The 15,783-nt window shown below is 42.2% G+C and overlaps 1 protein-coding gene and 1 pseudogene across 2 annotated transcripts; one reads left to right on the top strand and one right to left on the bottom strand.

The window, feature by feature from the left end:
• Positions 1-722: 722 nt before the first annotated feature.
• Positions 723-2,201, bottom strand: LOC143602881 (uncharacterized). Its single transcript, XM_077079857.1, has one exon. It carries the CDS (start codon positions 2,199-2,201, stop codon positions 723-725), a length of 1,479 nt encoding a protein of 492 aa, XP_076935972.1.
• Positions 2,202-3,915: 1,714 nt separating this feature from the next.
• LOC143602879 (putative GPI-anchored protein At4g28100 pseudogene) lies at positions 3,916-15,259 on the top strand (annotated as a pseudogene). Its single transcript, XR_013147935.1, has 3 exons — positions 3,916-4,009; positions 13,454-13,731; positions 14,849-15,259. The product of XR_013147935.1 is annotated as a putative GPI-anchored protein At4g28100 pseudogene (transcript).
• The last annotated feature ends 524 nt before the right edge of the window (positions 15,260-15,783 follow it).

The raw sequence follows: 15,783 nt of genomic DNA, 5'->3' as shown, positions 1-15,783 counted from the left end.
GCGTTCCACGTTCTGGGAATGGGAGTGCCATCTAACATTTTCAACTTGTAAGTACCCTTCCCTAGAATTTCGTCTATTTCATACGGGCCTTCCCATGTGGGGGATAACTTTCCAGGCAATTCGACATTTGATGCCTCATTGCTCGGGAAGACATAGTTCCCCTTGTGGAATTCGCATATTTTCACCCGCGTATCATAATATTTTTGGAATTGGCTCTTGTATTTGCTTTCGCGTATAGCGGCCAACTCTCTTCTTTCTTCTAAGAGATCCAGGTTCAATCGGAGCTCTTTTTCGTTATCGGAAATCAAAAGCATTCGCGCGGATGGGACACTAATTTCGGCCGGAATTACCGCTTCCGTGCCATAAGTTAGGCTGAATGGTGTCTCTGAGTTGCTCGTCTTTTTACTAGTGCGGTGTGCCCACAGCACATGGGGAAATTCTTCGACCCACCCAGTTCGTTTGGTTACCAGTCTGGCCTTGATGCCTTCTTTGATGCTTCGATTGGCCCGTTCGACTTGTCCATTGGCTTGCGGGTGGGCGACTGATGTGAACACTTGCTTTATTTGCAATTCAAATAACCATTCCTGGAGGCTGTTATCTGCGAACTGAGTCCCATTATCGCTGACTAGCGTCTGGGGGAGACCAAAACGACAAATAATATATTCCCATAGGAATTTCTTCACATTCGTTGCCGTTATATGAGTCAGTGATTTGGCCTCCACTCACTTTGTGAAATAGTCCATGGCGACTAATAAGAACTTCACTCGTCCAGGGGCCTCGGGGAATGGTCCCATGATGTCTATGGCCCATTTTTGGAAAGGCCATGCCGTAGTAACTGGGACTAGGTCGTTCTGAGGTCGCAACTTCCGGGGTGCATATCGTTGACAGGCATCGCATTTCCGGATTTCTTTGAGGGCGTCCGTGTGGTTGCCCGGCCAATAGTATCCTGTGTTCATTATTTTTGCTACTACCATCCTTGGTCCCGCGTGTAGCCTGCAGATGCCTTCGTGGATTTCTCGGACTACATAATTGGCATCTTCGACGTTTACACACCTGAGTAGCAGACCAAGAAAAGATTTCCGGAATAGGATTCCGTTATGAATTTGGTAGCATAGTGCCTTGTGACGGATCTCTCTAGCCTCTGCCTTATCTTCCGGGAGAATGCCGGAGGACAAGTAAGTCTGGATTGGTTCCATCCAGGATGCTGCTCCTGTTTGGATAACCAGAACTTGATGTTGAGGAACAGACGGAGCATCCAGAACTTCGATTCTGACGTCTCTGCCCATGTGTTCGAAGCTGGTGGATGCCAGTTTGCTCAAGGCATCCGCTGGTCGACTCTCACTTCTTTTGATGTGCACTACTTTACATGAGATGAATTGTTTCATAAGGTCTTTTGCTTGGGACAGATATGAAGCCATGACATCATTCTTTGCTTCATAAGTCCCTAAGACCTGTCCTGCAATAAGCATAGAATCAACCCGAGCCTCCAAAAATTTTACGCCCAGCTTCTTTGCAATCCGCAGTCCGGCCAAGAATGCCTCGTACTCGGCTTCATTGTTCGTGCTTTTGAAGTTTAACTTGATGGCATAGGTGAACTCTTGGTCGTCTGGATTAATCAATTTCAGACCCGCGTTCGATCCCTCCCCACTTGACGCTCCATCCGTAAACAGAGTCCATTGTTGACTTTCATCAGAAGGGATCGGGGGTTGTTGTTCAAGTAGGCATTCCTGGACTTTTCCTGTGGGTACTTCTGTGATAAAGTCTGCCAAGACCTGGCCTTTGATCGCGGGTCTAGGCTTGTACTTGATGGAGTGTTCGCCTAGTTCGATTGCCCATTTGGCTAGTCTCCCGGACAATTCAGGTTTGGCAAATACGTTTTTCAACTTGTAGTCTGTCAAAACTTGTATTGGGTGGCCTTGGAAGTACCTCTTCAACCTCCGCGCCACATAAACTAGCGCCAGCACCAGTTTTTCAAGCATCGAGTACCGGGTTTCAGCATCTGCTAGCGTTCTGCTGACGTAATACATCGGCGTTTGGATGGCTTTACGATCCGTTAGGAGGACTGCCCTAATTTCAATATCTGAAGCGAATAAGTACAATATGAAGGTTTCTCCTTCTCGGGGTGCAGTCAATGTTGGAAGGTCTAATCCATTAGGCATTTTTTCACTTCCTGGAATGCTGCTTCTGCTTCCGATGTCCATTTGAAATGTGCCTTTTTCAGGCAATTCCGTAACGTTGACACGAATGGGTAAGATTTAGCTGCAGGATTTGCCAGGAATCTGTTTAGAGCCACTAATCTTCCATTCAACGTTTGGACCTCTTTTAGTGAAGACGGGGAGGGCATCTGGGCGATGGCCTGAGCTTTCTCCGGATTTGCTTTGAAACCCTCCGCGGTGAAAATTACCCCCAGGAACTTTCCTTCTTCCATGCCAAAAGAGCATTTCGAAGTCTTAAGTTTCATGTTTATCTTTCTGAGTGTGGAGAAAACGTCTTCAATGTATCAAAGCATTTGGTCTTCCTCTACACTCTTGACGACCAGGTATTTTCCGATTTGACCTCGGAAAGTATTTTCCATTAACCGCTGATACGTGGCTCCCGTGTATTTTAGACCGAATGGCATCATCTTGTAACAGAATGTGCCTTGGTCAGTTCGAAAAGCGGTTTTGTCTTCTTCACGGGCTGCCATGCGTATCTGGTGGTAACCCTTGTAAGCATCTAGAAAACAATTGAATTTGAAGGGTGCCACTACATCCACTTTGAGGTCAATCTCTGGAAGCGGGTAACAATCCTTGGGGCAGGCCTTGTTCAGGTCCTTAAAATCGATGCACATCCGCCACGAGCTATTGCTTTTAGAGACCATTATTGGGTTTGCAACCCAGGTTTGGTATTGAATCTCGCGAATGATCCCTGCATTCAACAGATCCTGCACCTGCTCGTTCATGGCTTTCGTTTGTTCGGGACCCATCTTCCTTTTTTTCTGAACGATCGGTGTATACGCCGGGTTGACCCACAGCTGATGTTCTGAAATATCTCGTGGAATGCCTGTCATATCGGAAGGCTTCCAGGCGAAGATATCTACGTTTTTGATCAGCAGCTGTTTCAGGAAGACGCACACCGTTTCTGAGATAGTGGCCCCGATTGTGATAGTTTGTTCCGGATGTTCCGGATTAACCACACATTTTTTGGGTTCCGTCCGCAGTGCTTTCTTAGGTACCTTCGCAGGCTTCGATCCCTCTGTGGCGTAGCAATGTTTGTTGACTCGGATGATTGCTACCCCTGCTCGTGTGGGAACACCCACTGCACCGTTTGCTGTGGAGGGGTTAGCGTTGAAGTCTCCAATTGCTTCCCGCCCTAGGATTATGTCATGCTTGGATCTCGCGGGTAGGACAAGGAACTCGACATCATCGGTCCTTAAGTGGATCCCGTCACTCAGTGTGACTGGGAATGTTATGACCCCCTTGGGGTGCATAACCTCGTACCCGAATCCAGAGACTGAGGCGTGTACATGTTTCAACTTGGCCTTGTCTTCTTCGTCTAGCTGCTCAAAACACTGTTCGTACATTCTATCAGACGTACTTCTAGTATCGAAGAAGACGTATTGAGACCGATAGTGACTGAACAGAGCCGTGACGATTAGAGGTTGCTTCATGCATGGCCCTCCTTTTACCCTTGGAAAAACCACAGGTTCATTTTCCACTTATTTTCGTCTGCTTCCCTCCGCTTGAACTTCCGAGGGGGTCCCCCTTAGATCATGTGCACATTCAAATCCTTAATCTGCTTTCGCGGGGGACCCTAGTCTGCGGGAACTGCGTTCTTCCGCGGACCTTGTCGCACGTTTTTAAGCAGATGATCAAGTTTTCCAGACTTGATAGCGGCCTTGATCTCATTTTTCAAGCTTATGCATTCATTCGTGTAATGTCCGATGTCCTCGTGGAACATGCAATGCTTGTTCGGATTCAGGTTTACTCGCTTGACCAGCGGTTGAGGTTTCCTGAATTCGATATTCTTTGTTGTTAAGATTTCAAATGGGGTCTTCTTTAAGGGTGTCCAATGTTGTCGGTCGGACTTGCCCGCTACTCTATCCTTTTATTTCTGCCTGATCAGTGATCTGGCATCAAACTGTTTGAAAGAGCTTTCCGGGGGTTGTATCCTTAACCATATTGAACCCTTCTCTTCCCTTTTCGACTGAGTGTTCTACGGCTCGGTTCTTGCTTACTGTTTGGGTGCCTCTCGCACTAGCAACTTTTCCGTGGCTGCAAAGACCTTAGCCGCGGACATGATCGCGTCCCAGGTCTGGGGCATTCCGTCCCGGCCTGTCAAACATCTGACCATTTTGGGGCTCCTTGTGTTTACCCGGAACGCCCCCCCCCCCTCCCCCGCAGCATATCGTCACTGATTCCACCAATATTCAGGCTCTCGTTGTTGAACCTGGTGATGAAGTTTTCCAGAGATTCGTTATCTCGTCGGACAACACTCAGGATTTCCGACGCATCTCTGGTATGCTTGCGTTGCTGACTGAAATGCTGCGAGAACTTTGCTACCAGATCGTCCCAGCTACTAATTTGACCGTCCGGTAGTTTCTCAAACCATTCTCTGGCTGCTCCTGTTAGTGTCAATGCAAACATATGACACCAATAGGGCAGGGTCCATCCGCTTACTCCCCCAACCGCTGTGAAGTTCAACAGGTGATCCCTTGGATCAGTCATCCCATTGTATTTTCCCAAATTGCTCAGGATCTTTATGTTAGTTAGGAAAGGGGCGGTTGCTATCCGCCGAATGAACTTCGATTTTTCCGCGAATGCAGCGGGGCGGTATGGCTTGGTGAAGTCTTCCTCCGCATCGCTGAATTACTCAGCATGTTTGACTGACGGCTTGGGACGACTAGAGGTTTCCCTACCATAGTCCCAACTACCATCACTCGCGTAATCTTCCTCCTGAAACATTTCTTTCTGTCTGGTATCCCATGGGGTTCTGTGGGATGGAGTATGCTGAGTGTGATAACTTCTTTCGCGGCTCTTTGCCATTGAACGACCAGCTGATCTAGAGTTGTCTTCCAAATCTAGATCTTGAGTGCGTCGTATTGGTGGCGGAGGCGGGGATGGCGAGTCGTACGTTAACGTCTTGGCTTGGACCTGATCTCGCCTTACTCTTCGCTCATACTCCTCTTTCAGCCGGTGTTTTTCTTGTTTGTACCACTCTTATGCGGTGAGGATGCTTTTACCAGATCTGGCCTGATAAGCTCTCGTTTCATCCCCATCATATATGGGAAATTCTCTAGCCCCGTCTTCCAGAACCGGAGTTTGAGTGGTCCGCTGTATCTCGGTGACTTTGTGCCTTGAGAACTCTCCGGTCCAGTCTTCCTGGACCGGGGTTCTGGTGTTCCTGCGTGGTGCAAAGTCGTTAAACCTTGGAACTTCTCTGGTTCTATTGTTTAAGACCGGAGTTCAAATGCCCAGCGAAGTTCCTCCGACACCTGTCCTTCATGGACTGATTCGTCCAGAATTTCAGTACGACGGGGCCTTGATGGAGCAGCAGATGGCTGTTGGTTCTAGCTCATCTTCAGATTACTGTGAATCGAAAAAAAAACCGTAGGAAACCGTGTATCTAGTTAAAACCGGATGGCGCCAATGAAGAAACTGTAAGGCCCCGAACCCGGTGGCCCTACTTTAGCGTCGGATTTACTCATAAACACAGTTCTTACAAATTAGAGTTTATTAAAACTTTCGCGGAATATAAAAACTTTCATGAAACGTTACAACAATCCAAAACTTGCCTTAATTAAACATTCTTGTCTTTCAAAATAAACGTCAATTACATTAAAACATCTTGAGTCTTCAGATGCCAGTCTCCTATTCGCCCACCATGTGCCCGCTAAAGCTAGCTGTCTCATTCTACTCACATGCGTGCATACTAAAAGTCAGCTACGCTGAGTGAGTTCTAGTTAATCATACACTATACAATACACATAAACTTATATTCTTTCATTCATACTTTCATACTTTCATACTTTCTTTTGTATTAACTTACTTTCATATCTTACGTTATAAAGAGCATTACGCCCTACATTCCTCGAGTATTATTAGGGCTTGGTACCCTCCTTCCTCGAGTATTATTAGGGCTCGGTACCCTCCTTCCTCGAGTATTATTAGGGCTCGGTACCCTCTTTCCTCGAGTATTATTAGGGCTCGGTTCCCTCTTTCCTCGAATATTAGTAGGGTTCGGTTCCCTAGTTCTCGAATATTAGTAGGGTTCGATTCCCTCTTCGTTACCGTACATCCATCCTTTCCTGCTTTTATTAACTTTATTACATTCATACACATACGCATACATATCATACTTACCTTATACTTAGCGTTACAACCTGACAGTACGTGCAATATCCGAAGATCGTTCACGTACCGTCAAGCCATCATTCATACATTTCACATTATTCACATAAGGCATGCACTTATCTCTTAGGATAAGCGTATTAACAAACATATTGAGTATGCACACAGCCCCGAAAACATAACACATAAATGGGGCTAGAAACTCACCTGAACTCTGCTTCTTCCTCCGATAGTTGTAAATCCCTTCTTTAACTGAGCTCGGCTGACTGTATAAGTTACACGCATCAATACTCGCCTGATTTAATATGGTGGCCTAGTATTAGCTTACTTTTACTTATCGTTTTTAATTTATTTTCTAATCGAACTTGACTTTAAGCGAAGTTAAACCTTAGGCGAACTTAGCTTTAGGCGAAGTTAAACCTTAGGCGAACTTAGCTTTAGGCGAAGTTAAACCTTAGGCGAACTTAGCTTTAGGCGAAGTTAAACCTTAGGCGAACTTAGCTTTGCAGGCGAAGTTGTCATCAGGCGAACTTAGCTTTGCAGGCGAAGTTGTCATCAGGCGAACTTAGCTTTGCAGCGAAGTTGTCATCAGGCGAACTTAGCTTTGCAGGCGAAGTTGTCATCAGGCGAACTTAGCTTTGCAGCGAAGTTGTCATCAGGCGAACTTAGCTTTGCAGGCGAAATTCATCAGGCGAACTTAGCTTGCAGGCGAAGTTGTCCAGCTGCAGGTACTGTTCGTCCTTAAATCCCTTAATCATCTTCGTTTCTTAACCAAATAACTTGATTTAGGTATCCACGGAATCGTCTGACCAGCGCCTACAAACCCCAACCATCAAATCGACCTAACATCGATGTTTAAAGGGTGCGATTTAGGCATATAGGTTACGGGTTCTTTTATCAATCTATTAACCCATCAAATCATATCCATTTTCAGTAAGTTTAGCCTTGTTGGATTCGTTTTTACCATACAAACACAGATATATCATTTCTATACTAATCCAAACCTAAACGAACAAGTTCTCGATATAAACGTACCGTAAATGAGTCGAACTACGAACACGAGCTGGTCTTGTTGCTTTGGTTCGTCACGACGATCTGCACCAACGAGCTCGGGTCCTCGCCTTTGGATCTTGGTTCGGGTTGTGTGTGTTTTGGAGTGTGTAGAGATTAGGACGGATAAATGGATGGAATGGAAAGGATTGGGGTTTAAGGGGGTATTTATACTCCCTTAAGCCCATGGACCGAAGGCCCATATTTCCTTTTGGTCCATATCTAATCCCATCTAATTATCCTACTAAGTCTTCATATTTTGCTATTATTATTATCGTTCCACTAACTCGTTTATTTCACCCGACAAAATAATATAATAAATATTACTTTAGAAATTTCGGGATGTTACAAGTCTTCCCTCCTTAAAGAGGTTTCGTCCCCGAAACCTAGCTTATTTCTTTAAAAGGAATACCTTTGTAAAAGGAATACCTTTTTCTTTATAATCGCACACTTTATTGATTCACCTCTGCTTTCTGAGTTATCCTTCTTACTCCCGACTTTGCAGCCATCGAATGGTGGTCATGTGTTTTAGCTATTTAAGGTAGCTTGTCCATGAGACCCTCGATGTACCAAGACTCATCTCATCCTTCCAAGGCTTCGATTAGTACTTTTAACACTATTGGCTAAAACAACATTTCATCATAACATAATAATCATTCATAACCAAACTCAATATATATTACACGTCACTGATAAACATAAGTTTTAAACCTTAACCCAAAACAAGTTCTTAAGCAAATGTAATTTAATAAAACCATTGCATGAGCAATTATTCCTTCATCAAGTGTTCCTCTCTGCAGTTTCCCCAAGTAATTATCCTTTCGCACCTCCCGCCCCTGATTCCTTGCAATCCCTAGCCATGTGGTCAGCTTTTCCGCATTTGAAGCACTTTGGACGATCAGGGCATTCTCGAGAGTAATGCCCACTCTTTCCACACCGATAGCACCTGTCTGTCCCAGTCCTGCATTCTCCCTGGTGCACTTGCCCACACGTCTTACATGCATCCTTGTTCCCAACCTTGGCCTTCCTCCCATCAGTTGTTGTCACCATCTCGCCAGACCGCTTAGCAGAGGTAGCCCATTTCTTCTCCTTCTTTTCCTCCACCACCACATCGTCCTAAGCCAGGTCAGCATAAACCACTTCTGCAAGTTCAACAGCAGAGTCAAAAGTAGCAGGTTTATTTGTCCTGACTAACATGCGGACTTTTTGTGGCAATCCCCTCACATAACATTTGATTCTCTTGACCTCAGTGTCAACCATATCAGGCACCAACCTAGTTAGTCGGTTGAATTCAGTAGTATACTCACGACGCGTCATCATACCGGCCTTTAAATTCAGGAACTTCATCTCCGTCCTTTCAACCTCGGCATCTGCACACAACTTCTTCATCACCAACTCTTTCAGATCGTCCCATCTCAACGCCTTGATCTCATCCCTAGTCTTTCTCTGCTCCACACTTTCCCACCAATACATAGCTTCTTCCTCAAATGACTGAGTAGCATAACCCACAGCTTGGTCGGGACGGCATTCGCTAATGCGGATAATCTTGTCCATAGTGGTTATCCATTGGAGAGTAGCGATTGCGTCTCCCAAACCAGTCAGCTTCGGCGGGTCACATCCTTTGAAGGACTTGTAGTTACACCCACCTCGACCTCTCTTTCCATCACCAACCTTGACAGATCCAACTTCACTCGAGTCACCCTTCCCTCTCTCACCATCCTTCCAACCATTCTCTCCTGATCCTTCAGCAATTCTTCCAGCAGATCCTTCGGGATTCCCAGTCTTCATGGCAGTTGCCACAGCTTGGGCAATGGCAGCTAGAACAGCAGGGTCAAGTTGATGTCCTTCGTTGTTGCTCGAGTTTCCTCCAGCTGCGCCTCCTTCGTCTCCGGTGTTGGAAGCTTCTTCTACCGAGGGTTGCCGGACAAGACGAGGCCTGCCACAACGTCCAGTGCGACCTCCAGTTCCAACAATTTCTCCAGCTCCAGCCATTAGTATTCTAAAAGGGAAAACACAAACGTCATCACTCTAGGAATTATTTAGCACATGATTTGTAAGTAAGTAGTTAATGACGTTGATCAAGTGTAATTAACTATTTGCGTTACTCCTCAGGTTCTACATACTTCCCTTCATGATTTCACTTGTGATTGTTTATACTCTTAAACAGTTAATCAGTTAAGATCAATTAATCCTATCCCTAACCTGCACTCATTCTTCATTTAGCAAATAAGCCAACATTAACATACACCATTTACCATACACTTTACCTTTACTGAGCTTGCTTGAGTGACACATGGCTATCTTGAACTGGCATCTTCTTTCTTTCTCATTTTAAATCTCATTCTCTGTTCGAGTCTAAGCATGTAGGATGCTTAAATCACTCGAACTTATGCTCTTATACCAACTTGTAAGGCCCCGAACCCGGTGGCCCTACTTTAGCGTCGGATTTACTCATAAACACAGTTCTTACAAATCAGAGTTCATTAAAACTTTCGCGGAATATAAAAACTTTCATGAAACGTTACAACAATCCAAAACTTGCCTTAATTAAACATTCTTGTCTTTCAAAATAAACGTCAATTATATTAAAACATCTTGAGTCTTCAGATGCCAGTCTCCTATTCGCCCACCATGTGCCCGCTAAAGCTAGCTGTCTCATTCTACTCACCTGCGTGCATACTAAAAGTCAGCTACGCTGAGTGAGTTCTAGTTAATCATACACTATACAATACACATAAACTTATATTCTTTCATTCATACTTTCATACTTTCTTTTGTATTAACTTACTTTCATATCTTACGTTATAAAGAGCATTACGCCCTACATTCCTCGAGTATTATTAGGGCTTGGTACCCTCCTTCCTCGAGTATTATTAGGGCTCGGTACCCTCCTTCCTCGAGTATTATTAGGGCTCGGTACCCTCTTTCCTCGAGTATTATTAGGGCTCGGTTCCCTCTTTCCTCGAATATTAGTAGGGTTCGGTTCCCTAGTTCTCGAATATTAGTAGGGTTCGATTCCCTCTTCGTTACCGTACATCCATCCTTTCCTGCTTTTATTAACTTTATTACATTCATACACATACGCATACATATCATACTTACCTTATACTTAGCGTTACAACCTGACAGTACGTGCAATATCCGAAGATCGTTCACGTACCGTCAAGCCATCATTCATACATTTCACATTATTCACATAAGGCATACACTTATCTCTTAGGATAAGCGTATTAACAAACATATTGAGTATGCACACAGCCCCGAAAACATAACACATAAATGGGGCTAGAAACTCACCTGAACTCTGCTTCTTCCTCCGATAGTTGTAAATCCCTTCTTTAACTGAGCTCGGCTGACTGTATAAGTTACACGCATCAATACTCGCCTGATTTAATCTGGTGGCCTAGTATTAGCTTACTTTTACTTATCGTTTTTAATTTATTTTCTAATCGAACTTGACTTTAAGGGAAGTTAAACCTTAGGCGAACTTAGCTTTAGGCGAAGTTAAACCTTAGGCGAACTTAGCTTTAGGCGAAGTTAAACCTTAGGCGAACTTAGCTTTAGGCGAAGTTAAACCTTAGGCGAACTTAGCTTTGCAGGCGAAGTTGTCATCAGGCGAACTTAGCTTTGCAGGCGAAGTTGTCATCAGGCGAACTTAGCTTTGCAGCGAAGTTGTCATCAGGCGAACTTAGCTTTGCAGGCGAAGTTGTCATCAGGCGAACTTAGCTTTGCAGCGAAGTTGTCATCAGGCGAACTTAGCTTTGCAGGCGAAGTTCATCAGGCGAACTTAGCTTGCAGGCGAAGTTGTCCAGCTGCAGGTACTGTTCGTCCTTAAATCCCTTAATCATCTTCGTTTCTTAACCAAATAACTCGATTTAGGTATCCACGGAATCGTCTGACCAGCGCCTACAAACCCTAACCATCAAATCGACCTAACATCGATGTTTAAAGGGTGCGATTTAGGCATATAGGTTACGGGTTCTTTTATCAATCGATTAACCCATCAAATCATATCCATTTTCAGTAAGTTTAGCTTTGTTGGATTCGTTTTTACCATACAAACACAGATATATCATTTCTATACTAATCCAAACCTAAACGAACAAGTTCTCGATATAAACGTACCGTAAATGAGTCGAACTACGAACACGAGCTGGTCTTGTTGCTTTGGTTCGTCACGATGATCTAGCACCAACGAGCTCGGGTCCTCGCCTTTGGATCTTGGTTCGGGTTGTGTGTGTTTTGGAGTGTGTAGAGATTAGGATGGATAAATGGATGGAATGGAAATGATTGGGGTTTAAGGGGGTATTTATACTCCCTTAAGCCCATGGACCGAAGGCCCATATTTCCTTTTGGTCCATATCTAATCCCATCTAATTATCCTACTAAGTCTTCATATTTTGCTATTATTATTATCGTTCCACTAACTCGTTTATTTCACCCGACAAAATAATATAATAAATATTACTTTAGAAATTTCGAGATGTTACAGAAACACTAGTTCGAACTGGGTAGTCCGACTGGGGATTTCTCCAGATGTGAGTATAGTAAAGTGATGAGAACAGATCCAAGCTGATGCCTGCAAAACATAACACCATTGAGTCTCGTTACGGGAAGGACAGAGTGGGGGGTCTTCCCGTAACCACCCTCCGGCGTGAGAATAAGTATCATACTTTGATCAGAGTGAAGTAAGACACAATATGTAATTGCTTAAGGCTTGAGAGTGTGAATGAATACCTTGAAGAGATGATCTTCGTATTTATAGCCGAGGGTGGAGGGAAGGTGATTGGTGGAGTTGTCACTATCAAGTTATTCCTTCTCTGCCTGAAGGACACGTGTCAGGCTTTTATTGGATGTGACAACCTGGACCCGTTTATGGTGTAGCCATCATCTGTGCACGTCATGGGATGGCCATTACGTGTCTAGGTGTCCTCTTTCCATTGGCCGATGTCGCTATAAGGAGGTTTTGAGGAAATCTTCTAGAAATAGTTTGTTACAACTGCTGTTCCATATCACGTGGGGATCATACGTGTGATGAGTCCCTTAAGTTGTCTGTGGATTCCTTTCGCGGATGCTTGCGTGACCATCCGCGGATTATGACGGAGCTCCGCAGTGTCTTGGGTTGTGGATGGCTTTACCAATCCACATATTTCTTGCACGGATGTCTTTTGGCGATCCGCGGGTCGGATAAGGGGTTCGTGGGTAGCTTTGCTACCCTCCCTCTATAAATAATAATATAAAGCACTTTATATACATATTCTTTATATATATATATATGTATGTATGTGTGTGTTTGTACGTGTGCACGTGTGTGCCAAAGTTGAAAACTTACGGCCAATCAACCCATCTAAGTAATTGATTTAACTATTCATAAAAAAAAAGAAATATGTAGTGATCGTTGCATAAGCACAAGGCAATCATGACTACTAAAGCTATAACATTCAAGATTTACGTACTTGTAATATTCGGAGTATATCGTTTAGAAATTTCAACTAGACGAAATTTTGTAGTTGGTTGTTCAATGCATATAAATGCTTTCTAGTTTTACTATTTTGTTTCTATTCGTTTTATGTTGTATATCCGTTCGTTAATTAACAATATACGTCTACATCTTTCTTTGTCTTTCAATTTGGATCTGTCTATCACGGTGTTAAAAATACTCTTGATACGATATTTTCAATGTGTTTGCCGTAGAGGTTGTGATGGATTAACATCACGTTCTGGTACAAAATGTTTTTTTTTAATCCATTTTTGGTTCCATACTCTGAAAGGCTGAAGAAAATCATACTTATTTTGAAATTAAAAAGACTCAAAAAATAATTTTTAATCTTGGAGTTTCAAGTAAGCAGCAGTGAGTTTAAGTATTTGCATAAGGGTTACTAAATAAGAAAATGGTACACAATAGAAAGCGAGTAAGGGATATATACTTGATGTATGGTTGAATAGTAAATCGATCATTCTCAACATAAAACCTTTTCCGAATTTTAATTTTAGGCAATTACATCTTTGACTAAAGTACAAAACCAAGTCGACATCTTCCCCTCTTTGAAACACCAATTACGCACTGAATAAAGGTTGTCGAGTCACATCCTTAGCACCATCTGAGTCACATCAAAGCTCGTTGCAGAGCCGTAACATTCATATACCTCAGCCTAATGCATCATGTGATGTTGTCTTGTGCTTTTGTGGTATTTGGTTGCATCAGATCGGTTCGCTTAGTTGTCCCGCAGCGTTTAATATTACGAAGATGTCTCGTAATGCAACTCCGACAGCTGCTGTAAGAAACCTGGAGAAGAATTGTCGGAATTCATCGTATTCCGGTTGCACAAAGTGTCTCGGTGCTTTGCACAAGGTAACTATTTTATTTTACTTCATACGGTCGCCAGTCGCCACTGATTTGTTTGTTGTCTTGTTAATTTACTAATATACCCTTCCTGATGTTTTAATTTCTAGGAGTTTTATATGGTTAATTTTAATATACATTTGAAACGAACTTTAGGAAATTTGTAGTAGTGTGAATAACTACAATGTATATGAATTCAAAAGGGCCAATTGGTAAATTGGCAAAACACATTTATTCAATTTTCATCAACAAAGTTTTAAGTTTGTATATTTCAAAAAAAAAATACATAAGGTTTGAATCAGATACAAATAAAATTAGCATGCAAATTATAATAATCAAGTAGAGTAATTATATATACAAATAGGGTAATGATGTAATTACACCATATACTCTACGGTGTAATTACATCATTACTTTACTTGTATATATAATTGCTCTATTGGATTCTTACAATTAGCACGTTAAATACATTTGTACATTAATCTTTCCCTATATATTATAAAATGCTATTTAGACTTAATTACTCAAAAATTGAAATTTATTGGTCAATAATAATTCATTCATACTAGCTATATAATATGTAACTTTCATTGTCGTTTCCAAAGACAATCTCGCTTTAACAAAAAGTAATTCCGTATGTCTATAATGAACAACTGACTAATTATTATAACAAAGTCATAGTGTTTGCAAATTATTTAGAACGATAAAAGTGAAAGTTATGAACAAACATAGTTATTTTTTCATAAGAGTGAAATGCTATCATTAACAAAGTGAAAGTTAAGATATCATTGATTATATAGTAACTAATTACTAGTAGTTATTATCAACCAGAAGCTTATAATTTCAACTTTTAAAATCCCATTTGAAAAATAAAAAATAAAAATATAAGCATGATTGTCATTTTTGAAATCTAATTAATTGATTAATAAATCAATTCCCACAAAAACGTTTTTGCCTGAATATTTGACAAGTGCATTATTATTTTTATATCAAAGGTGCTTTTAAACTAACCCCGTCTAATCATATTTGGTCAAATTTAGTTCAAACCTTTTTAATTTTTAATTAAAAAACAATGATTGATAACCATAAAGACTAAAATACCCTGTTGAACAACTTAACATCACAGTTAAATGACGACGGCCAAAACGGAACAAGAAAAAGCCATCACGAAGATGATCGAGCGAGCAAGATAATGACACGTGACTGCCAGCTCATGGGTCTAACGTGGCTGCTTGCAAGGAACAAAACGGCATACATTCCAACAGTATCCGCTGTATTGCGTGCCATTATGTATAGCGCGCTTCCACCCCATGAATCTAAATGCAGCCCCGATCAAGAGAACATGCCATTAGCCGTTGATTCATTACAGTTTGATAAATCTGCATCATCCTTACCACGTGCCGGTTTTATTGTAATGACATTATTGCCCCTGATTACGGAGTTTGTTTTATTGTAATGACATTCTTGAATTTTTTTTTACATAGGAGAAAATGAAATGTTTCGATGGTTTCTAGGAGAGAAACGAAATTGTTTCGGTTTCTAGACGATCTGTCATTTGAAATAGCATACAATCTGTCATTTGAAATAGAAGATCCTAACATCATTGCATGCTATGTCATTGTTTTGTCTTGGTAAGTTGGACAGTTCACACACGTTTCGCCTCAAATGGCAGAACAAATAGAAATTGTTCAACTCACTAGACAATCACTGACATAGTATGTAACGATGTTAGGATCCGTCATTTCAAATGACAGACCGCCTAGAAACCTAAAGAGTTTAAATTCTCGTCTAAAAACTATTGAAGCATTTTGTTTTCCTCTATTTTCAAAAAATTCCATGACATTCTTGCCCCTGGTTACCTGCTACTACGGTTGTGGAGGGTCACGTGAAAGGTTAGTGAAGATACGGACAAAGGGTAAAGGGTGGCCATGTTTAGGGACATGTTTGTCTTTTGCTTTGAGGGTACATGTACATCTGTGTTATTCGGACTTTCAGGATTTTGGAGTCTAGTTTAGGAAGGAATTTCAAATTCTTTTTTATTTGACAGCATTGGAATAGATA

This window comes from Bidens hawaiensis, unplaced genomic scaffold (assembly GCF_021521415.1).
Source record: "Bidens hawaiensis isolate Kalapana, Puna unplaced genomic scaffold, B.hawaiensis_p1.1 tig00060001_1, whole genome shotgun sequence".
Lineage (NCBI taxonomy): Eukaryota > Viridiplantae > Streptophyta > Magnoliopsida > Asterales > Asteraceae > Bidens > Bidens hawaiensis.
The sequence above is the reverse complement of the archived record's forward strand: the minus strand, read 5'-3'. Positions and strand labels throughout refer to the sequence as shown.